Source organism: Salmo salar, chromosome ssa12, assembly GCF_905237065.1.
Source record: "Salmo salar chromosome ssa12, Ssal_v3.1, whole genome shotgun sequence".
NCBI lineage: Eukaryota > Metazoa > Chordata > Actinopteri > Salmoniformes > Salmonidae > Salmo > Salmo salar.
The window spans coordinates 86,142,999-86,170,680 of NC_059453.1; the positions used below are offsets into that span (position 1 = coordinate 86,142,999).

General features: G+C 43.4%; 1 protein-coding gene across 4 annotated transcripts; it reads left to right on the forward strand.

Annotated features, from left to right (window-relative positions):
• The first annotated feature begins 1,177 nt into the window (after positions 1-1,177).
• LOC106566052 (ras-related protein Rap-1A) lies at positions 1,178-26,273 on the forward strand. Of its 4 annotated transcripts, XM_014133862.2 has the most exons (9): positions 1,246-1,422; positions 4,878-4,968; positions 5,893-5,981; positions 7,955-8,023; positions 8,153-8,209; positions 8,411-8,551; positions 23,603-23,746; positions 23,858-23,981; positions 25,438-26,273. In XM_014133862.2, exons 3-8 carry the CDS (start codon positions 5,925-5,927, stop codon positions 23,945-23,947), a joined length of 558 nt encoding a protein of 185 aa, XP_013989337.1. In that variant the 5' UTR covers positions 1,246-1,422; positions 4,878-4,968; positions 5,893-5,924; the 3' UTR covers positions 23,948-23,981; positions 25,438-26,273. The 4 variants fall into 4 exon arrangements, with proteins under 4 accessions (XP_013989338.1, XP_013989335.1, XP_045547840.1 ...); XM_014133863.2 differs by lacking the exon at positions 4,878-4,968 and having other exon boundaries at positions 1,178-1,422; positions 23,858-23,989; XM_014133860.2 differs by lacking the exon at positions 4,878-4,968 and having other exon boundaries at positions 1,178-1,422.
• Positions 26,274-27,682: the final 1,409 nt, after the last annotated feature.

The following is a 27,682-nucleotide window of genomic DNA, read 5'->3' on the forward strand; positions in this document are numbered from 1 at the left end:
AAAGCCATAACACATACTGTACGTTTTTTCAATAACAGGTTATGGTCAATAATATCAAAGGCTGCACTGAAATCTAACAGTACAGCTCCCAAAATCTTCTTAATATCAATTTATTCCAACCAATCATCAGCCATTTGTGTCAGTGCAGTACATGGTTTACAGTGAAATGGTATTGTATCTGGTCAAACAAAGGTAAAGGGTGCTTTACCATTCTTAGGTAGCAGAATGACTTTTGCTTCCCTCCAGGACTCAGATTAAAGATATGCCAAATAGGAGTGGCAATATAGTCCGCTATCATCCTCAGTAGCTTTTCATCTAAGTTTTCAATACTAGGTGGTGGCCACCCTCACCATACCACTTGATCTTATGTAACCTCAGTGTGTATTTTTTACACCATTTGCTTTGGTGTTGTGTTGCTTATGTTATTCAAGAGACTGCTGTCTCAGCCTGGAGAACTCTCAAGGCATAAAACCATAAAACCTAAAACATGTCACCCTCTAGAGGGCAGTATACACTAGATATCCTGAAAGAGTTGTCCATGTCTCACAGTTTTCTTTTCAGTGAACATTGACTACCAGGGGTTGTTGGAGACTAACTCATGTGAGCATTTTTCTTCCTTCATTTACACAAAACACAAACCTGTCCTCAGCTACAGGAAATCTGAAATGGGGTTCTGTAAAGGCAATGCAGCCCAATAACAGTTGGAAAAAAATGTTTCTGTTCTTGGAGGAGCATGATAGAAAGTTGTCAGTCACCGTTGTCACATGCCATCTCCATTCTCTCAAAAACTTTTAACATGCATCTGCACACAATGTGTGGGTGTGCCTCTAACTCTTGCACCAATTTGACTCTATTGTCAATGTTCAAAACGAGCTTGGTTCACACAGTCAGTTACATAGGTGCCGTGACCCAGTCTGTGAGGAGGAAGTCAAAGGAGGGTCAAATTAACAGAGATGGTTTGATAATAAGGTTGACATATTTGCTTAAATGCTTTTTGCCGAGTTTACTGATTGGGTTTGCCAGGGACTGTCATGGGCCAAGGGGCCATGTTGATTATAAAAAAAGATACGTTTTTGTTCCTTATATGGCACATACACTGCTACCACAAACGGAACACGTGCAACATTTCACATTTCCATTATAAGAAAACCGAGAAATAGATAGGAATGACGTCTCCTGCGCACCGGGGCCGTACCGGGGATATCAGAGACGCAAAAGGAAGCGAGACATCCCACTTTCTCATTTATTGTTTCAATGGAAGTCAATGACAGCAAGTACACGTTGGTTTCTATGGAAGAGACACCCCTTTAAGTAGACAGGAACTGACACATTTTTTACCTATGGTAAATGGCCTGAGTGAGCCATCTTCATTTATCCAACGTCTTTGGATATACACAGACTGGCGGAGTGGAGCGAGAAACGGTGAGAGTAAAAAGGCTTACTTTATTTGGCCGTAAAAAAAGCCACTTGCGTAAAAAATGTCGGTGCAACAATTTTATGTAAGTTAGAAAGAAAAACATGACACATTGTCAGTGAATATGCTGCATTTAGCTACTGAGATGAGGAATTTAAACGCCCACTAGAAGCTGTATGCAGTGCACTCCCATTTTAGTCAAGGCCAGGCGGAAGGGCAGGTAGCTAACAGTCAGAAGGCTAGCTAACTATAGGGTTGTGGAAAACATATGTTACTAGATAAGATAGCTAACAAACGTGGAATGTATTTAAAATAGAATAACTTTATCCAAAGATGTGTACTATATTTTGTATTGTGTACAGAGGCACAGGAATGCAGGGAGATACAGTTAGCTACGTTAACTCGTGAAGCGTCGACCAATCATCAGTCGCGTGCTAGTTTGCTAACTATTAGCGTACTAGCAAGCTATTACTAAGCTAGTTAGGTAACATTAGCTGGCATTTGTATTTTGAATTCGTTTTAGACCTACTTGAAGGCTACGATACAAGTGTGCTTGCTAGTTACCGTATGTATAGCTAACGTTCGTTATGTATTAATTTGAGTTAATCAAGTTTATTCTAAATAGTTAGGTACCGTTAGTTTGACTTGCGAACAGTTGACGCTAGCTAGAGAAATTACCTTGTTAGTCTGTAGTACTTGACTTGTTAGTTATCTGTTTGTCCGCTCATGGGATGTTAACTGACCACGGTGCAAGAGGCCAGATCATAGCATCATAACAATTATGTTTAGGTTGACATGTGGATGTCTGTTGGTTCTCCTGATGTAGCCAAGATACTCGCTGCTGTAAAACAGCTAGGTGGGTGTCACTGGCAGGGATTACAGTAGGGAAGTCAATGAATGGGCTGCTGCACGGTCCCTTTGGAAAACTCTTTCTAGAGCGCATTATTTCAACATCTCTAAATGGTTAAACTAGGGAGAAATGTGTCAATATTGAACAAATCTGTACGTTTACTTGATTTACTATCATGTTAAGTAAAGATTAATTAGAAAAAAATTCAATGTATAGTATAGGCTACTTTTACCCCGCTAACCCGGACGACCCTGGGCCAATTGTGCGCCGCCCTATGGGACTCACGGTCACGGCCGGTTGTGACACAGCCTGGGATCGATCCTGGGTCTGTAGTGACGCCTCAAGCACTGCGATGCTACGCCTTAGAGCGCTGCGCCACTCGGGAGGCAGGAGATGTGATAGTTTTAACAGGACATACAACCTCATCTCCCCATCTCAAACAATTGATTTCAACTTGATAATCGATGAGTGAATGACAAGAGTGTTGCATTTCTCTCTCTGTTTTGAGGATCTCTGTATCTAAATTTTTTGCTGACTGTGTTCTACAGGTTGTCCTCTAACCAGTGATGTACAAATATGTCAAATTTCCATGTGGGTTTTGTGTTGTGGTAGTTTCAACTGGCAGTTTCACTCAGTCAGTGATTGCATCAGCAGTTTGCTTAGACCCTGACTCAACTCACAAGTTTACTTCCAACAGTTGTTGCAGCTTTGGTTTAAATTCAATTAATGACTTGCTGTTAGCCAGAAGATAGTCACCACATTAGAATGTAGCCGAGACGACAGAGAAGGACATCTGGGCTAACGCTTCAGGCAAATGTTTCAATGTTAATTTATGCTAATCCCATTTTTCACAGGATTACCATGGGACTCTTCTCTTGTCAAAAACAAAGGGCCAGTATGGAATTGTGCAAATAAAAACTAGCTCATAATAGGATAAATTCTCTGCTCATCTAACCTTGTGATTTTGTCTCTCTGGTTGCTGCTGACTGTGTGGGGTATTTTTCTGTAATTTCCTGACATCTTAGTAGGGGGATTTCAGGGTGAAGTTGTTTGAATGAGTAATAATGGAAGACGTGACCTTATCGTGGCAATTTGAATAATATCAGTTTGTAGATTTTGCCCATTCTTTAGCACCATTAATTCCTGAACCACAAGTGGTTGACCATAATTCTTCTGACTCCAACCGTATTCAGTGCTAGCTTTGCTAGCAGAGGGTAAAAGGGGAGTGTAATGAACAGATACTTGCTATGTAAGTGCAAAGTGGTGCCTCAAATTATAGGAGTGTGGTTTCTGCTGGTCTGGAGAGAAAGAGGAACCTGCCAGTCAGTGTGCTGCTGAGTCAGGCGCAGTGACAGCTTCACTATCATTGTCACTGGATTACCAGCAACATCATAGGAAATCCCCCCCACTCCAAATAGCCTGCTGAAGTCTAGGCTAAATGTCAGAGTACCTATCTACTACTACAGTGTGGCTATTAATGAAATTTGAATTGTGTCCACCAATAATTTGTATACTGTTTTGACTAATTTGTGACATAGCTAAGACATTGTCTGTGCAACTCGTCTTCCCAGTTTAAGCCTTGCATGGAGATGTACCTCTGTCCATAGAGTGAGTTATATGTTGGTGATGTCATGGTTTCAGCATGTTTGTGGTGCGTGGCTCACTCTCCTTATTTCTTAGTTACTGTGAGGGGAAAGACTGTTAAGCAGTGGAGGCTGCTGAGGGGATGACGGCTCATAATGATGTCTGGAACAGCGTGAATGGCATGGAGACCATGTGTTTGATGTATTTGATACCATTCCACCTATTCCGCTCCAGTCATTACCACCAGTCAGTCCTCCCCAATTAAGGTGCCACCAACCACCTGTGCTCTTTAGGCTATTTGTTTTGTGATGAGAGATATATTGAGGACGAGTAGAGAGAGAGAGAGATTGAGGTTGTTAAATAGATGTCCTTACATGGCCTGCAGTGCACGTGTATGCAGTTGAGGGACTTCAGTAGGTCGTCCCAGTATGAAAGCTGGGAGTGGAGTCAGTAGGTCGTCCCAGTATGAAAGCTGGGAGTGGAGTCAGTAGGTCGTCCCAGTATGAAAGCTGGGAGTGGAGTCAGTAGGTCGTCCCAGTATGAAAGCTGGGAGTGCAGTCAGGAAGCATCAGTACTGGAGGAGACTTTCTTATGATTATCTATGCATAGTGACTTTACCCCTACCTACATGTACATATTACCTCGACTAACCTTTACCCCCGCACATTGACTCGGTACCTGTACCCCCAGTATATAGCCTCATTATTGTTGTTTTTTTACTGTAATTTATTTCGTTTATATTTTCTTGACACTTATTTTTCTTAACTGCATTGTTGGTTAAGGGCATGTAAGCATTTCACGTTAAGGTCTACACCTTTTGTATTAGGGCGAATTATGTGACGAATGAAATTTTATTTTATTTGGTCTCATCTATTTGAAAGTAGGCCTAGTGTTAGTTGACAGTTTTTCACACATCATTTGAACTGAAAAGTGTATTACGCTACCAGTGACATTAAATCCACATCTTCAGCATGCCTCAGCGATAATAATCCTAATAGCTAAGTCTCTGTCCCCCTCTGCTTTTATAAGGATTACAGTTTTCGCATGGCTCATGAGGACTACGATGTGTGGAACAGAAACTCCACTGACGGGTAGACTGTTTCTTCTCAGAAGAGCGTAGGTGTGTGCGCTTTCCCTTGTTCTCGCCCCCCCCCCCCAAAATAACGTACCTCCTGTAGGGGGAGGAGGATTTAGTATATCCTTAAATGATTGATTGGTCGCATATCCAATGAGACTGTGTCGGGTGCTGAAGGTCAAGGAGCTCCCCTCCCCTCAGTGTTTAGTCCTAGAGGGCTTGTGCTGTCAAAAGAAGGACACGAGGAGCAACCCAGATGGGTGGTGTTGCGCTTCTACATTGACAATAATTAAGTATTCATTTATTATTATTCATTTATTATTCATTTATTATTGCGCACACAAGGCCCAACCGAAACTTAACTTTCGCTTTTAACCCAACCCCTCTGAATTGGAGAGGTGCAGGGGCTGTCACGTTGGATGCCCGGGGAGCTGCTGTTGTGGGCGGTTAAGTGCCTTGCTAAAGGGCAGAACTAAAGATTTTTCACCTTGTTAGCTCGGGATTCAAACTAGCAGCCTTTCAGTTACTGGCCCAACGCTCGACTATCTGCCAACAGATTTTGCCAGCTAGCCTCTTCGCTTTACTTTAGCAGAAATATAGGCCTGCATATAGACCCAGTTGTCAAGCCCATGTGACGTACGGCAATGGATTTCAGTTACTGTATTCATAAACTGAATCTTACGGGGTGTGCTGCCTGCATGCATAACGGCCAGATGGTTGTGTCATAGGAGCAGGCGGCCTAAAACCCAAGCATTTCCATTCACACCCACAGCTGGTTTGTGTTAGCTAAAGGGTGGGGTCATCTGGGGTCATATACTCCTCACCACCTCCGCTCTGGAGCTCCACTAATGGATGTTCCCATTGTTATGTTGCTACTTGTCCCAACCATACTAAAACCAATGCCTACGATCTTACTAGGGAAAACTCTGTTTTACAATACTTCTCTGTCTTTTTCTCTTGTCTGTGCAGACTGTTGGGCTGTCCCGTGAAGAGATACCGCCATGCGTGAATACAAGCTAGTGGTGCTAGGCTCGGGAGGCGTGGGCAAGTCCGCTCTGGTGAGTATTTTACTCTGGGCCCGACCACTCTGTTCCTGCTACTGTTGCCGCGATACAACGATACCAGATTTTCCTTGGTAAAAAAGAAAGCATAAAGCAGACTTAACTCTATGGTCTTTTGAAAACCCACTGTGTGCTATAGCTAAACAGATGTGAGTCTGGGTGACAGCATAAAGCTGTCTGCTTAGTGCTCAGTCCAGCTGTCTGTCTTTTATTTGTGTACCAACTAGCTACCGAGTGGCGCAGAGGTCTAAGGCACTGCATCTCGGTGCAAGAGGCGTCACTACAGTCCTTGGTTCTAATCCAGGCTGTACCACATCCGGCCGTGATTGGGAGTCCCATAGGGCGACGCACAATTGGCCCAGCGTCATCCGGGTTTGGCCGGGGTCAGGCCGTCATTGTAAATAAATAAGAATTTGTTCTTAACCTCTCTGGGGTATGTGGGACGCTAACAACAAAAATCTCATAATTCAAATTTCTCAAACATACAACTATTATATCCCATTTTAAAGATACACTTCTCGTTAATCCAACCACCATGTCCGATTTCAAAAAGGCTTTACAGCGAAAGCATAACATTAGATTATGTTAGGACAGCACTTAAACAAGAAAAACCACACAGCCATTTTCCAAGCAAGGAGAGGCGTCACAAAAACCAGAAATACAGCTAAAATTAATCACTAACCTTTGATCTTCATCAGATGGCACTCATAGGACTTCATGTTACACAATAAATGTATGTTTTGCTCGATAAAGTTCATATTTATATCCAAAAACCCCATTTTACATTGGCGTGTAATGTTCAGAAATGTTTTGCCTTCCAAAACTTCCGGTGAATGAGCACATCAATTTACAGAAATACTCATCATAAACGTTGATAAAATATTCAACAGTTATTTAAAGAATTATAGATACGCTTCTCCTTAATGCAACCGCTGTGTCAGATTTCAAAAAAGCTTTACGGCGAAAGCAAATTTTGCAATCTGAGTACAGCGTTCAGACACGAAACCAAACCCGCCATTTTGTGGAGTCAATAAAACTCTGAAATAATATTATAAATATTCACTTACCTTTGATGATCTTCATCAGAATGCACTCCCAGGAATCCCAGGTCCACAATAAATGTTTGTTTTGTTCGATAAAGTCCATTTATGTCCAAATACCTCCTTTTGTTCGCGCGTTCAGTCCACTACTCCAAATGCAGGAAGCGCGCGCAAATGTCACGACGAAAAGTCAAAAAAAGTTATATTTACGTTTGTAGAAATATGTCAAATGATGTATAGCATCAATCTTTAGAACGTTTTTAACATAAATCTTCAGTAATATTCCAACCGGACAATTCCAATGTCTTCAGAAAAGAAAAGGAACACAGCTAACTCTCACGTGAGTGCGCGCCTCTGAGCTCATGTAACTTTCTCACTCATCAACTTCCAGGCCCTCTTGTTCGCTCCATATTCACAGTAGAAGCATGAAACAACGTTCTAAAGACTGTTGACATCTAGTGGAAGCCTTAGGAAGTGTAAAATTAACCCTAAGTCACTGTATACTGGATAGGGAATCACTTGAAAAACTACAAACCTCAGATTTCCACACTTCCTGGTTGGATTTTTCTCAGGTTTTTGCCTGCCATATGAGTTCTGTACTCAGACATCATTCAAACAGTTTTAGAAACGTCAGAGTGTTTTCTATCCAAATCTACTAATAATATGCATATCCTACCTTCTGAGCCTGAGTAGCAGGCAGTTTAATTTGGGCACGCCTTTCATCCGGACGTCAAAATACTGCCCCCTATCCTAGAGAAGTTAACTGACTTGCCTGGTTAAATAAAGGTTAAATAAGTAAATAAAAGCACAAGCCAGGGTAATTCAAATCTAGGCCTGAAGGTCCACAGCATCATGACTGCATATTCCTGCGCTAGTGATGGGTTGTGATTTGTTGATCTGACTTGTTGTGGCCCGTGTCCTCTCTTACAGACAGTCCAGTTTGTGCAGGGAATCTTTGTGGAAAAGTACGACCCAACAATAGAAGACTCCTACAGAAAGGTATGTGTCCCGTAAGGGAGGAAGGGCCAGGAATAAGCTGATTGCTAGCAGCTGGTCTTTGCGTCAAAAACATGTTGTGTTGGGCTTTCTCTGTAATATAATAATATCGTATTTTCTTCTCCTCTGCAGCAAGTGGAAGTAGATGGACAGCAGTGCATGCTTGAAATCCTTGACACAGCTGGCACAGTAAGTGACTGTTTCTCAGTCTGTGTTTTTATTAATAATTTCTCAGAACTACCAAGACTAGATAAAATTATCAGCAGCTGATAAATTAATTTATAGAAAGGCATCACTTATGGTGAAATGAAGAGGCTTTGAGAGGAGGATAGAGACGTGTTGAACTATAATGACAGGGTGGAGCTTATGGTGTGTCTGTCCGTCCTACAGGAGCAGTTCACTGCCATGAGAGATCTGTACATGAAGAACGGACAGGGTTTTGCACTGGTATACTCCATCACAGCACAGTCCACGTTCAATGACCTGCAGGACCTGAGGGAACAGATCTTGAGAGTCAAGGACACAGAAGATGTGAGTATCTACAGGAGATGACGTAGCATATCACCCAGTGTTCCCCTTGGTTTATAACAAGGACCTAGCTTTTTTCCTAATCAGGCCAGATGATCAGTAAAAACTCCTGCCGCTAGTTAAAACCAACCAGTATAGTTGCCACAGCACGATATACCATTTTCCCATGAACTAGTCTTTGCGGTGTAATCACAACTGAGCTCATACAGAAAGAATGAGAAAAGGAAATATAATACAATTATTATTGCAACCCCTCCACATTAACCACAGTCCCATGTCTTGGTATTACCTCCTTGTGTTTGGAGTAGCATAGTGAGAGAACTGGCCTCAACAGATACTCTCTCAGGAGGAGGATGCCCTTTTTTGGTGATCTGTAGGATCCCTTTCCTCTCTTGCTCTCTTTTCCTCTCTCTCTTTCCTGTTCCCTCTCTCCCTCTGGGGGCGGGACTAAACTTTGTGTGTGCCAATAGGGTCCCTGGACTTTGTTGTGATTGACTCTCTTCATCGCCTTTTGCTCTTTGTTTCCCCCCTGGCTTGCTGTTCCGTGTGGTCTGGCCCGAGGCTTTGTTTCCCCCCTGTCTTGCTGTTCCGTGTGGTCTGGCCCGAGGCTTTGTTCCCAACTGGCTTGCTGTTCCGTGTGGTCTGGCCCGAGGCTTTGTTCCCAACTGGCTTGCTGTTCCGTGTGGTCTGGCCCGAGGCTTTGTTCCCAACTGGCTTGCTGTTCTGTGTGGTCTGGCCCGAGGCTTTGTTCCCAACTGGCTTGCTGTTCTGTGTGGTCTGGCCCGAGGCTTTGTTCCCAACTGGCTTGCTGTTCCGTGTGGTCTGGCCCGAGGCTTTGTTCCCAACTGGCTTGCTGTTCCGTGTGGTCTGGCCCGAGGCTTTGTTCCCAACTGGCTTGCTGTTCTGTGTGGTCTGGCCCGAGGCTTTGTTCCCAACTGGCTTGCTGTTCTGTGTGGTCTGGCCCGAGGCTTTGTTCCCAACTGGCTTGCTGTTCCTTGTGGTCTGGCCCGAGGCTTTGTTCTCAACTGGTTTGCTGTTCCTTGTGGTCTGGCCCGAGGCTTTGTTTCCCCCCTGGCTTGCTGTACCTTGTGGTCTGGCCCGAGGCTTTGTTTCCCAACTGGCTTGCTGTACCTTGTGGTCTGGCCCGAGGCTTTGTTTCCCCCCTGGCTTGCTGTACCTTGTGGTCTGGCCCGAGGCTTTGTTTCCCCCCTGGCTTGCTGTTCCTTGTGGTCTGGCCCGAGGCTTTGTTTCCCAACTGGCTTGCTGTACCTTGTGGTCTGGCCCGAGGCTTTGTTTCCCAACTGGCTTGCTGTACCTTGTCGTCTGGCCCGAGGCTTTGTTTCCCCCCTGGCTTGCTGTTCCGTGTGGTCTGGCCTTGGGGGTGTGGTTCGATGTGGCAGTTACTGATGTTTGTCCCACATGAGACCATAGGAACAAAGCCAGTATCACTTCCTCAAACTAGTCAGAATGAATCCAACATAACTCAAGGAATCTGTAATAAATTGACATTTTTGACAAGGTTTTATTCACACAGTTTTACATCTACCTAAGGTGTTTAGTGCAGTATTTATCAAGTAAAAAAAAAAAAATCCAATCCGCTGGGCAGGGCCCGTTTTCTCTAAAGCGTCTTAAGACTAACAGCATTATTAAAGAGCCACTGAGCCACTTAAAGAGCCACTTTCTAATGTTGCTCATTAGAAAAAAACTGATTTCAGTCTTGGTGTGTTTGCTGATCGATTCCCATTTGGATTGTCCTCCATATGACACTGTAGACGCGGAAGCCTAATTCACTTCCTCAAAATCCACAGGATGAATCTAAGATGACTCAAGAAATCTGTAATTTTGACAAGGAAGTTTACTGTTTTAGTTGTGCAATTTTCTACCTAACTGAGGTGTTTGGTGCTGTGTTTCTCAAGTAAAAAAATGTGCGACATGTTGTCTTATGTAAACAGTCGGAGCTGCTGGGCAGGTCTGTCTCACTGTCTATGCTACTGAATTGAGAGCTCTCACAGCAGCTGTTAGCCCTATGTTAGTGGACAAATGGACATCGTCAAATCAAAACCCAACCTTCATTTATGATGTTCCAAAGTTAGTTTTAGATGAGACTGGCTTTATGACCAATTGTCCTATTTACATTTTGTAGTCAACATTTACACAAATCGCTGTTTCTGACTTGTATCGATGCCACACAGGCATTTTTTTTAAAGGGATTTGTGTTTTTTAAAGGCAGTCGCTCTTTAACGTTGCACTTAAAAACGCTCATAATCTAACACCTGCTTCAGACCACTCGTAGAACACCTAAGTTCTACGAGACGCATGTGGCAGGGTCTACTGGAAATTACGGACTACAAAAATAAATCCAACCACGTCACGGACACCGACGTCACGCTTCCAGACAAACTAAACACCTTATTTGTCGCTTTGAGGATAATACTGTGCCACTGTCGCGGCCCGCTAACAAGGACCCCCCCCCATCCTTCTCCATGGTTGACGTGAGTAAAACATTTTAAACGTGTTAACCCTCGCAAGGCTGCTGCCCCAGACGACATTCCTAGCCGCGTCCTCAAAGACGACCTGACGCAATCGCCATCACACTGCCCTATCCCATCTGGATAAGAGGAATACCTATGTAAGAATGCTCTTCATTGTCTACAGCTCAGCATTCAACACCAATATACCCTTCAAGCTCATCATCAAGCTGGAGGCCCTGGGCCTCAACCCTGCCCTGTGCAATTGGGTCCTGGACTTTCTGACGGGCCACCCCAGGTGGTGAAGGTAGGAAACATCATCTCCACTTCGCTGACCCTCAACACTGGGGCCCCACAAGGGTGCATGCTCAGCCCCCTCCTGTACTCCCTGTTCACCCACGACTGCGTGGCCATGCACACCTCCAACTCAATCATCTACTGTTGTGTCGTCTACGAACTTGTAGGCTTGATTACCAACAACGACGAGACAGCCTACAGGGAGGAGGTGAGAGCATTTAGAGTGTGGTGTCAGAAACAACCTCTCACTCAACGTCAACAAAACAAAGGAGATGATCATGGACTTCAGGAAACAGTAGAGGGAGCACCCCCCCCTATCCACATCAAAGGGACAGCAGTGGAGAAAGTGGAAAGTTAAGTTCCTCGGCATACACATCACAGACAAACTGAAATGGTCCACTAACACAGACAGACAGTGTGGTGAAGAAGGCGCAACAGCACCTCTTCAACCTCAGGAGGCTGAAGAAATGTTGCTTGTCACCCAAAACCCTGACAAACTTTTACTGATGCACAATCGAGAGCATCCTGTTGGGCTGTATCACAGCCTGGTACAGCAACTGCACCGCCCTCAACCACAAGGCTCTCCAGAGGGTGGTGCGGTCTGCACAACGCATCACCGGGGGCCAACTACCTGTCCTCCATGACACCTACAGCACCTGATGTAGGACATCAACCACCCGAGCCACTGCCTGTTCACACCGCTACCATCCAGAAGGCGAGGTCAGTACAGGTGCATAAAAGCTGGGACAGAGACTGAAAAACAGCTTCTATCTCAAGGCCATCAGACTGCTAAAGAGCAATTACTAACTCAGAGGCTGCTGCCTACATTGAGAGCCAATCACTGGCCACTTTAATAAATGGATAACTCGTCACTTTATACAATGCACTCTAAATAATGCCACTTTAATAATGTTTACATATCTTACATTACTCATATCACATGTACAGTTCAAGTCGGAAGTTTATATACACCTTAGCCAACTACATTTAAACTCAGTTTTTCACAATTCCTGACATTTAATCCTAGTAAAAATGCCCTGTTAGGATCAGTTAGGATCACCACTTTATTTTTATTTTGGCCTTCCCTGTGGCTCAGTTGGTAGAGCATGGTGTTTGCAACGTCAGCATGGTGTGTGTGCAATGCCAGGGTTGTGGGTTCGATTCCCACGGGGGACCAATACTAAAAAAAAATATATAATTATGAAATGTATGCACTCACTACTGTAAGTCGCTCTGGATAAGAGCGTCTGCTAAATGACTAAAATGTAAATGTACATTTTAAGAATGTGAAATGTCAGAATAATAGTAGAGATAATGACTTATTTCAGCTTTTATTTCTTTCATCACATTCCCAGTGGGTCAGAAGTTTACATACACTCAATTAGTATTTGGTAGCATTGCCTTCATATTGTTTAACCTCTTACATCTAGACGTTCTGCTAGCGGAACACCTGCTCCAATATCCAATGATGGGCGTGGCGCGAAATACAAAGTCCTCGAAAATCCGAAAACTTCAATTTTTCAAACATATGACTATTTTACACCATTTTAAAGACAAGACTCTCCTTTATCTAACCACACTGTCTGATTTCAAAAAGGCTTTACAACGAAAGCAAAACATTACATTATGTCAGCAGAGTACTCAGCCAGAAATAATCAGACACCCATTTTTCAAGCTAGCATATGTCACAAAAAACAAAACCACAGCTAAATGCAGCACTAACCTTTGATCTTCATCAGATGACACTCCTAGGACATTATGTTATACAATGCATGCATGTTTTGTTCAATCAAGTTCATATTTATATCAAAAACCAGCTTTTTACATTAGCATGTGACGTTCAGAACTAGCATACCCACCGAAAACTTCCGGTGAATTTACTAAATTACTCAGAAAAACGTTCACAAAAAACATAATTATTTTAAGAATTATAGATACTGAACTCCTTTATGCAATCGAGGTGTCCGATTTTAAAATAGCTTTTCGGTGAAAGCACATTTTGCAATATTCTGAGTAGATATCTCGCCATCACGGGCTAGCTATTTTGACACCCACCAAGTTTGGCCCTCACCAAACTCAGATTTACTATAAGAAAAATTGGATTACCTTTGCTGTTCTTCGTCAGAATGCACTCCCAGGCCTTCTACTACAATAACAAATGTTGGTTTGGTTCCAAATAATCCATAGTAATATCCAAATAGCGGCGTTTTGTTCGTGCGTTCAAGACACTATCCGAAGGGTGACGCACCGACGCGTTTCGTGACAAAAAAAATCAAAATATTCCATTACCGTACTTCGAAGCATGTCAACCGCTGTTTAAAATAAATGTTTATGCCATTTTTCTCGTAAAAAAGCGATAATATTCCGACCCGGGAAACCCTGTTTTCGTTCAAAGACGAAAAAATAAAAACATGGTGTCGGCTCGTGCACGCGCCCCCAGTCTCATTGTTCTCTGATCGACCACTATCCAAATGCGCTACTGTTTTTCAGCCATGGCCTGCAGAGAGTCATCATTCCCCGTTCTGGCGCCTTCTGAGAGCCTATGGGAGAAAATGTAAATGTCACGTTACAGCAGAGATCCCCTGTTTTGGATAGAGATGATCAAGAAGGCCAAGAAATGGTCAGAGAGGGCGCTTCCTGTTTGGAATCTTCTCAGGTTTTGGCCTGCCAAATGAGTTCTGTTATACTCAGACACCATTCAAACAGTTTTAGAAACTTTGGAGTGTTTTCTATTTAGTTTCTGGGCAGGAGTAATAATCAGATTAAATCGGGTACGTTTTTTATCCGGCCGTGAAAATACTGCCCCTTATCCATAAAAAGTTAACTTGGGGCAAAGGTTTCGGGTAGCCTTCCACAAGCTTCCCACAAAAAGTTGGGTGAATTTTGGCCTATTCCTCCTGACAGAGCTGGTGTAACTGAGTCAGGTTTGTAGGCCTCCTTGCTCGCACACGCTTTTTCAGTTCTGCCCACACATTTTCTATAGGATTGAGGTCAGGGCTTTGTGATGGCCACTCCAATACCTTGACTTTGTTGTTCTTAAGCTATTTTTGCCACAACTTTGGAAGTATGCTTGGGGTCATTGTCCATTTGGAAGACCCATTTGCGACCAAGCTTTAACTTCCAGACTGATGTCTTGAGATGTTGCTTAAATATATCCGCATAATTTCCCTACCTCATGATGCCATCTATTTTGTGAAGTGCACCAGTCCCTCCTGCAGAAAATCACCCCCACAACATGATGCTGCCACCCCCATGCTTCACAGTTGCAGTGGTGTTCTTTGACTTGCAAGCATCCCCATTTTTCCTCCAAAGATAACGATGGTCATTATGGCCAAACAGTTCTATTTTTGTTTCATCAGACCAGAGTTGCAAACTGTAGTCTGGCTTTTCTTTATGGCGGTTTTGCAGCAGTGGCTTCATCCTTGCTGAGCGGCCTTTGAAGTCGATATTACATTTACATTACATTTAAGTCATTTAGCAGACGCTCTTATCCAGAGCGACTTACAAATTGGTGCATTCACCTTATGATATCCAGTGGAACAACCACTTTACAATAGTGCATCTAAATCTTTTAAGGGGGGGGTTAGAAGGATTACTTTATCCTATCCTAGGTATTCCTTAAAGAGGTGGGGTTTCAGGTGTCTCCGGAAGGTGGTGATTGACTCCGCTGTCCTGGCGTCGTGAGGGAGCTTGTTCCACCATTGGGGTGCCAGAGCAGCGAACAGTTTTGACTGGGCTGAGCGGGAACTGTGCTTCCTTAGAGGTAGGGGGGCCAGCAGGCCAGAGGTGGATGAACGCAGTGCCCTTGTTTGGGTGTAGGGCCTGATCAGAGCCTGAAGGTATGGAGGTGCCGTTCCCTTCACAGCTCCGTAGGCAATCACCATGGTCTTGTAGCGGATGCGAGCTTCAACTGGAAGCCAGTGGAGAGAGCGGAGGAGCGGGGTGACGTGAGAGAACTTGGGAAAGTTGAACACCAGACGGGCTGCGGCGTTCTGGATGAGTTGTAGGGGTTTAATGGCACAGGCAGGGAGCCCAGCCAACAGCGAGTTGCAGTAATCCAGACGGGAGATGACAAGTGCCTGGATTAGGACCTGCGCCGCTTCCTGTGTGAGGCAGGGTCGTACTCTGCGAATGTTGTAGAGCATGAACCTACAGGATCGGGTCACCGCCTTGATGTTAGTGGAGAACGACAGGGTGTTGTCCAGGATCACGCCAAGGTTCTTAGCACTCTGGGAGGAGGACACAAGGGAGTTGTCAACCGTGATGGCGAGATCATGGAACGGGCAGTCCTTCCCCGGGAGGAAGAGCAGCTCCGTCTTGCCGAGGTTCAGCTTGAGCTGGTGATCCGTCATCCACACTGATATGTCTGACAGACATGCAGAGATGCGATTCGCTGCCTGGTTATCAGAAGGGGGAAAGGAGAAGATTAATTGTGTGTCGTCTGCATAGCAATGATAGGAGAGACCATGTGAGGATATGACAGAGCCAAGTGACTTGGTGTATAGCGAGAATAGGAGAGGGCCTAGAACAGAGCCCTGGGGGACACCAGTGGTGAGAGCGCATGGTTTGGAGACAGATTCTCGCCACGCCACCTGGTAGGAGTGACCTGTCAGGTAGGACGCAATCCAAGCGTGGGCCGCGCCGGAGATGCCCAACTCGGAGAGGAGGATCTGATGGTTCACAGTATCAAAGGCAGCAGATAGGTCTAGAAGGATGAGAGCAGAGCAGAGGAGAGAGAGTTAGCTTTAGCAGTGCGGAGAGCCTCCGTGACACAGAGAAGAGCAGTCTCAGTTGAATGCCCAGTCTTGAAACCTGACTGAATAGGATCAAGAAGGTCATTCTGAGAGAGATAGCAGGAGAGCTGGCCAAGGACGGCACGTTCAAGAGTTTTGGAGAGAAAATAAAAAAGGGATACTGGTCTGTAGTTGTTGACATCGGAGGGATCGAGTGTAGGTTTTTTCAGAAGGGGTGCAACTCTCGCTCTCTTGAAGACGGAAGGGACGTAGCCAGCAGTCAAGGATGAGTTGATGAGCGAGGTGAGGTAGGGGAGAAGGTCTCCGGAAATGGTCTGGAGTAGAGAGGAGGGGATAGGGTCAAGTGGGCAGGTTGTTGGGCGGCCGGCCGTCACAAGACGCAAGATTTCATCTGGAGAGAGAGGGGAGAAAGAGGTCAAAGCACAGGGTAGGGCAGTGTGAGCAGGACCAGCGGTGTCGTTTGACTTAGCAAACGAGGATCGGATATCGTCAACCTTCTTTTCAAAATGGTTGACGAAGTCATCTGCAGAGAGGGAGGAGGGGGGGGGGAGGGGGAGGAGGATTCAGGTGGGAGGAGAAGGTAGCAAAGAGCTTCCTAGGGTTAGAGGCAGATGCTTGGAATTTAGAGTGGTAGGAAGTGGCTTTAGCAGCAGAGACGGAAGAGGAGAATGTAGAGAGGAGGGAGTGAAAGGATGCCAGGTCCGCAGGGAGGCGAGTTTTCCTCCATTTCCGCTCGGCTGCCCGGAGCCCTGTTCTGTGAGCTCGTAGTGAGTCGTCGAGCCACGGAGCAGGAGGGGAGGACCGAGCCGGCCTGGAGGATAGGGGACAGAGAAAATCAAAGGATGCAGAAAGGGAGGAGAGGACGGTTGAGGAGGCAGAATCAGGAGATAGGTTGGAGAAGGTTTGAGCAGAGGGAAGAGATGATAGGAAGGAAGAGGAGAGAGTAGCGGGAGAGAGAGAGCGAAGGTTGGGACGGCGCAATACCATCCGAGTAGGGGCAGAGTGAGAAGTGTTGGATGAGAGCAAGAGGGAAAAGGATACAAGGTAGTGGTCGGAGATTTGGAGGGGAGTTTGGACTCGTTTTACTGTGGAGATATATACTTTTGTACCGGTTTCCTCCAGCATTTTTACAAGGTCCTTTGCTGTCGTTCTGGGATTGATTTGCACTTTTCGCTCCACAGTACATTCATCTCTAGGAGACAGAACGCGTCTCCTTCCTGAGCGGTATGACAGCTGCGTGGTCCCGTGGTGTTTATACTTGCGTACTAATGTTTGTACAGATGAACGTGGTACCTTCAGGCGTTTGGAAATTGCTCCCAAGGATGAACCAGACTTGTGGAGGCCTACCATTTTTTTTTCTGAGGTCTTGGCTGATTTCTTTTGATTTTCCCATGATGTCAAGCAAAGAGGCACTGGGTTAGAAGGTAGGCCTTGAAATACATCCACAGGTACCCCTCCCAATTGACTCAAATGATGTCAATTGACCTATCAGAAGCTTCTAAAGCCATGACATCATTTGCTGGAATTTTCCAAGCTGTTTAAAGCCACAGTCAACTTAGTGTATGTAAACTTCTGACCCACTGGAATTGTGATACAGTGAATTATAAATAATCTGTCTGTAAACAATTGTTGGAAAAATTACTTGTGTCATGCACAATGTAGATGTCCTAACCAACTTGCCAAAACTATAGTTTGTTAACAAGAAATTTGTGGTAGGTTGAAAATTGAGTTTTAATGACTGCAACCTAAGTGTATGTAAACTTCCGACTTCAACTGTATATACTGTATTTTATACCATCTGTTGCACCTTGCCTATGCCGCTCGGCCATTGCCCATCCATATACTTACATGTACATATTCTCATTCACCCGTTTAGATGTGTGTGTGTGTATTAGATTAAATGTTAGATATTTCTGCACTGTCGGAACTTGAAGCGCAAGCATTTCGCTACACTCGCATTAACATCTGCTAACCATGTGACCAATACAATTTGGTAAGTGTCATTAGATGTTGTTTTTTTTGTCCTCCTGCGTCACTTTATACACAGATTTCTGCTAAACATGGGATCCCATTGTTTATCCATCGCTATGACCTCCTATAACTTCAGAACGCAGTTGACTACAAAGTTGACTATTGGCCAGTCTGATATGGCTTTTTCTTTGCAACTCTGCCTAGAAGGCCAGCATCCCGGAGTCTCTTCTTCACTGTTGATGTTGAGACGGGTGTTTTGCGGGTACTATTTAATGAAGCTGCCAGTGAGGACTTGTGAGGCGTCTGTTTCTCAAACTAGACACTCTAATGTACTTGTCCTCTTGCTCAGTTGTGCACCGGGGCCTCCAACTCTTTCTATTCTGGTTAGAGCAGTTTGCGTTGTTCTGTGAAGGGAGTAGTACACAGCGTTGTACAGGATCTTCAGTTTCTTGGCAATTTCTCGCATGGAATAGCCTTCATTTCTCAGAACAAGAATAGACTGTGTTTCAGAAGAAAGGTCTTTGTTTCTGGCCATTTTGAGCCTGTAATTGAACCCACAAATGCTGATGCTCCAGATACTCAACTAGCCTAAAGGAGGCCAGTTATATTGCTTCTTTAATTAGCACAACAGTTTTCAGCTGTGCTAACATAATTGCAAAAATGTTTTCTAATGCTCAATTAGCCTTTAAAATGATGAACTTGGATTAGCTAACACAACATGCCATTGGAACACAGGAGTGATGGTTGCTGAAAGTGGGCCTGATAATGAGCCGTTTCTAGCTACAATAGTCATTTACAACATTAACAATGTCTACACTGTATTTCTGGTCAATTTGATGTTATTTTAATGGACAAATTTGCTTTTCTTTCAAAAACAAGCAAATCTGTAAGTGACCCCAAACTTTTGAACGGTATTGTAGGTATTCACAACTCAGTCACTCAATACTTTGTAGAAGCAACTTTTGACAGTGGTTACAGCTGTTTTTCTGGCTAAGTCTCTAAGACTTTTCCACGCCTGGATTTTGCAACATTTGCCCATTATTTCTTTAGAAAATTCTTAAAGTTCTGTCATTTGTTGTTGATTATTGCCAGACAAATACAGCAAGACCTGAAAATGGTTAAGTCACGACTGTAACCCGGCCTCTCAGGAACATTCACTGTCTTTTTGGTAAGCAACTCGTGTAGATTTGGTCTTGTGTTGCAAGTTATTGTCCTGCTGAAAGGTGAATTAATCTGTGTCTGATGAAAAGCAAATAGAATTTTGCCTGTGCTTAGCAGCATTCTGTTTTATTTTTTATCCTGAAAAACTTCCCAGTCGTTATTGATTACAAGCATACGCATAATGTGATGCAGCCACCACTTTGCTTCAAAACATGGAGCGCGGTTCTCAGTAATGTGTTATATTGGTTTGCCCCAAACAACACTTTGTATCAGGACAAAAAGTCAATTGCTTTGCCACATTTTTAGCAGTATTACTTTAGTGCCTTGTTGCAAACTGGATGTGTGTTTTGGAATATTTTGTACAGGCTTCCTGCTTTTCAATCTGTCAATTAGGTTAGTATTTTGTAGTAACTACAATGTTGATCCATCTTCAGTTTTCTCCTATCACAGTCATTAAACTCTAACTGTTTTAAAGTCACCTGTACGGTTTCCTTCCTCTCCGGCAACTGACTTAGGAAGGACACCTGTATCTTTGTAGTGACTGGGTGTATTGATACACCATCCAAAGTGTAATTAATAACTTCACCATGCTCAAAGGGATATTCAATGTCTGCTTTTTTTATTTACTCATCTACCAATAGGTGCCATTCTTTGAGGCATTGTAAAAACCTCCCTGTTCTTTGTTTGAATCTGTGTTTGAAATTCACTGCTCGACTAAGGGACCTTACAGATGTGTGTGGAGTAGAAGAGAAGGTAGTCATTTAAAAAATAATGTTAAACACTATTATTGCACACAGTGAGTCCATACACCTTATTATGTTACTTGTTAAGCACATTTTTACTCCTGAACTTATTTAGGCTTACCATAATAAAGGGGTTGAATACTTATTTACTCAAGACATTTCAGCGTTTCATTTTTAATTAATTTGTAAAAGTTTTGAGAAACATTGTTCCATGTTGACATTAATGAGTATTGTGTGTAGTTCCAGTGACGAGGACAAAATCTCAATTTAATACATTTTTAAATTCCGTCTAACAAAACAAAATGTGAAAAAAGTCAAGGGGTGTGAATACTTTCTTAAGGCACTGAATAAAAAGATGCTTCAAATGAAAACCGATACGACAGCATTAAAATATGAAAAGTTTACAGTATGCTATAGGTCAATTTTATTCTAATTGAAATACATTTCATGTTCAATAAATGTAGTTATATTTCGCTACTGTCTAATTTGTCATGATGTGTGCAATGACGTGCCAAATCGGTGATAAGGCAGCTTTAGAATAAGCTGCCTCAATATTTGCAGCCATATTGGTGGTAATATATCCATCGTCAGTATTGTGAAGTAATTCTAAGGTTAAGGTAAGATTTGAATTGAGAAAGCTGATCCGAAAGAAGCGCTGTCTTTCCCCCCCGATCCTATCAGTATCGACACATGCTCCAACAACGCACATAGCGACAGTTCTCTGTGAGCTTTTGGGAAAAGCGTGTTACATCTTCGGATGTTGTAGGAAAGATGCATCATTAAAACCTTTGCAAGCCTAAGTTCCATCGGAAAACTGGGACAAAGTCTGTTTCACTGTCGGTGTGTTCTGTGGTAGGATTGGATAGAGTTGTGTATCCTGTGTTAGTGGGAAAGTGAGCATTGTTGAAATCAAAACGCAACCCTCACGTAAGTCTCACTTACAAACCTCTGTTTTGGACGAGAGTGACTTTATGACCAAAATTCTCCTATTTACACTTTGTAGTCAATTTGACTTTTTTGGGGGGGAAACCGCAATAAATGTTTGACTAAGAACGGCCTGTGAGGCATTGATATATCAGATAAGTTGTTAATTGCTTTCAGTTGCATTTAAAGCTTTTTTTTTAGACTGTTTAATCCTTCATTGCCACTTGCAGGAATGCATGACCAACGGAAATGCTTTCTGTTTTTTCTTTTCTTCTCTCGCTCACTCTCTCTCGATGGATTCTTGGTTGAGTTTGGGCATAGTGAGTCCAGTGCTGCTCCAAGTGCTTGATGGGAATGCCACACACCATTTACTACCACAGGGTTGCAGAATGTGGAGACACTGAGGGCTCATGGTCTAGCCAGACTCGATTACAGACACTTTGTCCACAGAGAAGACACAAGCTACAAAACAGAAAGAACACAGCAAGGCTCTGAAATAGGTGCTTAGATGTCCCACTATAATAAGCTTTGAGGAGTCTTGGTAGGATTTGTTAAAGGCTAAATGTGATACAATGTAACCATACGATTTATCAAAATGCAATTGCAAGTGTTTTAATCAGTAGATAATTGACCAGTGCAAACCTGGCCACTACAATGAACCTGGACACCATAGGCCATTTCCTAACATTTAAACCAGTCTCATAAGGTGGTGAATGACGTGATGGGACCAGTGAAGGCTCTTCTCTCATTTGTATTTCCTTTGGTCACAATACTTACTTATGTAAGAGATCTTGTGACTCCTGCTGTTTAAGCCCTCGTCTGTTCAGCCGGAGTAGTAGGCTAATACCTGACTTGTGATTTCTCCATGTGTACGTCTCAGTGTGGGTCTTGGACACGGGCAGCTTAACGTGCCTGTCTCCATGCTGCTGACTGGGGACATTCTATAGCTACATTCCTCCCTCTCTGGCATTTGCTAGCCTAGAAATGCGTACCTTTGGCTCCACTCGGACTCTAGGGAAACCGTCGCTCAACAGCCCAGTCTGAGGGTTTGTTTGGATTTGAAACTTCAGCGCTACCTCTATGGAGCAAGTCCAAACATCTGCTTCCTGTCGTCTGGCCTACAGCCCTGTGGGAGAGGGCACTTTATACCACCCTGAGAAAGGGTGAAGTTGCCCCCAAACGCTGTTCTTGCATTTCTGCAACAACTGCTCCTCTAATGCTTAAAGTTAGGATCTGGGAACGAAAAACTGAACCTAGACCTATGCTTATATATAGCAACTTCTACGCAGAGCTGCTTCTTCTAGTAGAGGTGTGAAGGTTTAAACGAAATTGGGATTCTTAATGTTAAGAAAAACCCCTAACAAATTATATTTCTATTTTTTACGTAGATGGAGAAAGTAAACAGTGGGTCAGTTTCCGAAACAACTAAGAGCGTTAAAGTGCGAGGCTCAACTTCTCCACTGTTTTGGTGCCCTGGCTACCATGCTGTGAACAGCATGAAGCGAACCCGTACACATGCGCAGATACTGTGTGTGACTGGGTGACAGCCAAGTGTTGCATCTCCCTCATCTCAGTATCCTAGACTGTTCATTGATGACAGCCCCAGCTTTACTGAAGTTGCGAGACATTCCAAGCCAAGGAATTGCGTGGTACAGCCTTTGCTGATAGGCCTAGTGCACGGTTCTTTCTGTCTGCCTGCCTGGTGGCCGACCTGCCTATACTCTCCCCCTCTCTCTTCCTCGCTAGCTCGCTATGAAAGATGCAAGTGTTTAGTTGCCTTACTTCAAAGAACATAATCAGTCTCTTCATTCCAAAAATACTGAATATTAGGAGTCATCTTGACACGAATCGGAGTCGACACCGGGAGTCGACGTGCAAGGATTCGAGGAATCCATTATTTTGGAATTGACTCTCCACTACTGCGTCATCGTCATTAGCAGTTGGGAAAATGGCAGAGAAAGGCAAGCGACAGCAGTGAAGTCCTGTATGGCAACACTTTGAGAAGTTAAATGAGAAGGAAATGGCAACTTGGTGAGGTGAAAATGAGGTACAGTAATGGTAGTACAGGTGCAATGCTTCACCATCTGAAAAGGACGCACCGTGAGACCCAAACCGTTTTATATATATATATATATATACATAAAACACACACACACACACACACACACACACACACACACACACACACACACACACACACACATATATATATATAAAATATATATATATATATATATATATATATATATATATATATATATATATATATATATATATATATACAACACACACACACATATATATATATATATATATATATATATATATTTATATATGTATATATATATTATTGTATTTATATATATATATATATATATATATATATATATATATATATATATATATATATATATATATATACATACAAACAGCCTGCCATGGTATCATTCTATGCAGCAGCTGGAGCATGGAATGCAATGTAAACACAGAGAAGCAGGCAGGAAGCTGATTTCTATCCTGCGTGGGTGGGGTTGTCATAGTTTCCGCTTTTACCTACCTCCCTAGACAGCCAGAACAAACTGTCAGGATGTGTCTGAAAGAAACTCTCTCACACACACACACACACACATCCATGTGTTTTTCATCTGGTCCCAGTAAAATGCTTTAGTAACATTTTGATGTTATCCCGTTCTCTTCTCTCTGTCTCTGTCTCATCCCTGTTCTCTCCTCTCCCAGGTGCCTATGATCCTGGTGGGTAATAAGTGTGATCTGGAGGATGAGCGGGTGGTGGGCAAGGAGCAGGGTCAGAACCTGGCCAGACAGTGGAACCACTGTGCCTTTTTAGAGTCCTCCGCAAAGTCAAAGATCAACGTCCTCGACGTGAGTACTTCTAATCAAATTGCTGACCGACGATGCTAAAGGACTGGATTTATATGGCTAGATCGGGCTTTTTAATGTGTCAAAGCACTAAACAATGGTATTGCCCTGCAGATCTTCTACGACTTGGTCAGACAGATAAATAGTAAAACACCTGTGGAAAAGAAGAAGGCGAAAAAGAAATCAAACTGTGTCCTGCTCTAAAGGTCCCCTCCACCCTGCAGCAGCTCTGAGCCAGGTGAGTAGGTAACTAACACGCTCCTCTAATACCCTGACTGGTACACCTCCAGCCTTACTGCTCGGCCTCCGGCCTTGCTGCAGAGCACAAACCCCTTCTCAACTCACGATACGGACACACAGTTTGGGATTTGTTTGATCAGTACTTTATACACGCTTTATTATTACAACTCTGGCAGTACATTCTCTTGTCATTGATGGAGTTGATATGGCCCAAGAGCATTCATGGAGAGTTGACTGCTCCCTGTCATTAGAGTTGGAAGGAAACGGCTACATCTGCTGGTAGCCTGGTGTGACTGTGTCCACATGACATACTCATGTCCATATTGCTCAGTCTTTATCCAGTTTGTAGGGTAGTCGTCAAAGCAGAAAGGTCTGGGACTATGCTACAGTAACTGGAGACTGTGTTTCATTTGTTGTTCAGTCCCACAGTGAGGGGTCCCAGCCAGTCCAGCAGCCCCCAGGCAGTGTCTGTCCCCTCTGTCCTCGGCTGGCCACGCCGCCAAGAGCACTGGACTGGCACTAACGGGATTACAGACCCACTGTTCAGACTACAGGAGCTGCCAGGCTGGGGTAGAACAGCAGAGCTGGGAGGGCGGTGTCAGGCCCCGTAGCTCTCAGGCTGGTCTGAAAACAACCCCTACAGTTATCCATACCTACCCGTAGGTGTTTAAGTCTGAAGGAATTGGATTGGAGTGAGCAATATGGTAATGTCTCTGATGGGCTTGGGGAACATCTGCCATATTTCCTGTTCCTCTCTGGTCCCTTCAGTTCTGAACGCTTAGGGCAGTTGTCTCCATGTCCCTCTACTCACTAACACCTGGCCCAGCTTCTTTACCAAGCTTGCCTTGCCTCCACGCCTAATGGACTATATAGCCTCGTTATTGTTATTTCCTTTTTTATTTAGCAAATTTCTCGCTTTTTAACTCTGCATTGTTGGGAAAGGGCAGGCAACTAAGCATTTCACTGTAAAGTCTACACCTGTTGTGTTCGGCGCATGTAAAACTAGATTTGAATGAAAAGCAGAAATATGCACTGCACCAACTGGCCAGGAGAGGGCAGCACATCAAATCACATTTTATTGGACACACACACTTAGCTGATTTTATTGCGGGTGTAGTGAAATGCTTGTGTTCCTAGCTTCAACAGTACTGTAGTATCTAACAATTCACAACAATACACACATCTTAAAGTAAAAGAATGGAATTAAGTATATAAATATTAGGATGAGCAATGTCGGAGTGGCATTAACAAAAATACAGTCGAATAGAATAAAGTATATACATATGAAATGAGTAAAGCAGTATTCAAACATTATTAAAGTGACTAGTGTTCCATTATTAAGGTGACCAGTATATATGGCAGATAAATATCACTTGCTAGGTGATATAGTATAGGACATTTCCTTGAATGAAATCGAAAGTTTTATGTACTGCATTAATCCTCTCCGCCTATAGAATGCTGTAATGAAGAACTGTTGCCCAGATTGGACCGTGCCAGCATTCTGACAGCCCCGCCTCCCCCATCAGCCATAAACGGTGACGACACACAGACGCCTGCTGATTCGCTAGTATCAAGATATCAAGGCAGGACACAAGGAGAGAGAAGACTGGTGTCTATCTCACTCAGACTTCTCTGATCTGACATCAGTGAGCCCTGAAGGACAATCTTCATTTCCCACATGCTGAACCACCATAAACTCTCTGAAAGTCTCTGAAATGGAAATGTCAATGGTCTGGCCAACCGAGAGCCCCCTGCTCCTTTTTTGAGAGTTTAAAAACGATTACCTACGAAGGGAAAAAAAGACTTCAGTATTTTACATCTTTGCAATATATCATATTTGAAGACATGGAAGTTGACTTTAGTTGTATGAGTATAAATATCTGCAGACAGCATGATCACATCTGGTATTAAGTGTAGTAAGAACTTTCAAGTGGAAGTAACAACTTTTTTATAGCCGTACACCCATTTCCCCGTGCCAGTCATGTCAATGGTGGACCATATGTATTTTGGTTTCGCTTAAGTCCATGGACTTTCTCTTCTGCAAATATCTCTGTGACTTAATTTTATACTCAGTCACTGGGATTTCATAGTTCCCGTAATATATTCTAATGCCATTTTTTGCATAATAATGCTTGAGAAAGGGTATTTTATAGAAGAAATATGGGGGGGAAGGATTAATTTCTGTCTCTTGAAGCTGAAATATATACTAAACCAACTTTAATAATGCTTCTTGTGTTTTTGTCAAATGATGTTCCAGCTTTTATGGATTATTAAATTTAGTACATTTTAATTATTTTGGTCATTGTATTTTGTGGATTTAACACATCTGACTTAATAATCATACAGTGTCATGTAAAACCAACTCTATGATAATCATGGGGTTAAATCGGATGTTTACAAACTAAGTGCAAATCCTGTGTCTGCAACAACCACCAGGGGGTACTGTGTGGGTGTAAAAGGGCTGTGCCATATTGGCCTGTAAGTGCCTTCAGAAAAGTATTCACACCCCTTGACTTTTTCCACATTTAGTGTTACTGCCTGAATTTAAAATGGATTACATTTGAGTTTTTTTTTTTTGTCACTGGGATTGTTTTTTGAAATGTTTACAAATTATTTAAAAATGAAAAGTTGGATTGTCTTGAGTCAATAACCCATTTCTTATGGGATGCCTAAACATTTGCTTAACAAGTCACATAAGTTGCATGGACACACTGTGTGCAATAATATTGTTTTAAAGTGACATTTTTCAACTTCATCTTCAGCACCAGCCCAACAACGTGAAAATGGCGTGTTTCTATGTTTGTAGTAAAAAAGGAGGGAGATAAGTGTTTCTTTCCAATGACATTGTCAAACAATTAGTAGGCAATGTCTACTCATAATTGGTTAAAATCATAAGATGCACACTGATCTCATTGGAAACATCTTCCTCTTGTTTTTGCTACAAAACATTGAAACACACCATTTTCACATACACTGCTCGTCGACCATTTCATTCCAAATTCATGAGCAATAATAAGGAGTTGGTCCCCCTTTGCTGCTATAACAGCCTTCACTCTTCTGGGAAGGCTTTCCAGTAGATGTTGGAACGTTGCTGCAGGGACTTGCTTCCATCCAGCCACGAGCATTAGTGAGGTCGGGCACTGATGTTGGGAGATCAGGCCTGGCTCGCAGTCGTCATTCTAGTTCATCCCAAAGGTGTTTGATGGGATTGAGGTCAGGGCTCTGTGCAGGCAGTCAACTTCTTCCACACTTCTCGAGAAACCATTTCTGTATGGACCTCGCTTTGTGCACGGGGGCGTTGTCATGCTGAAACAGGAAAGGGCCTTCCCCAAACTGTTGCCACAAAGTAGGAAGCACAGAATCGTCTAGAATGTCATTGCTGTAGCGTTAAGATTTCCCTTCACTGGAACTAAGGGGCCTAGTCCGAACCATGAAAAACAGCCCCAGACCATTATTCCTCCTCCACCAAACTTTACACTTGCCACTATTCATTGGGGCAGGTATCGTTCTCCTGGGATCTGCCAAACCCAGATTCGTGTGTCGGACTGCCAGATGGTGAAGCGTGATTCATCACTCCAGAGAACGCATTTCCACTGCTCCAGAGTCGAATGGTGGCAAGCTTTACACCACTCCAGCCGACGCTTGGCATTGCACATGGTGATTTTAGGATTGTGTGCGGCTGCTTGGCCATGGAACCCC

Coding starts and splice junctions, on each gene's coding strand:
- LOC106566052 (XM_014133863.2), top strand. CDS start 5,925: ATGCGTGAATACAAGCTAGTGGTGCTAGGCTCGGGAGGCGTGGGCAAG. Junction 8,024..8,152: donor TAGAAGACTCCTACAGAAAG/GTATGTGTCCCG, acceptor TCTCCTCTGCAG/CAAGTGGAAGTAGATGGACA. Junction 8,552..23,602: donor GAGTCAAGGACACAGAAGAT/GTGAGTATCTAC, acceptor CTCCTCTCCCAG/GTGCCTATGATCCTGGTGGG.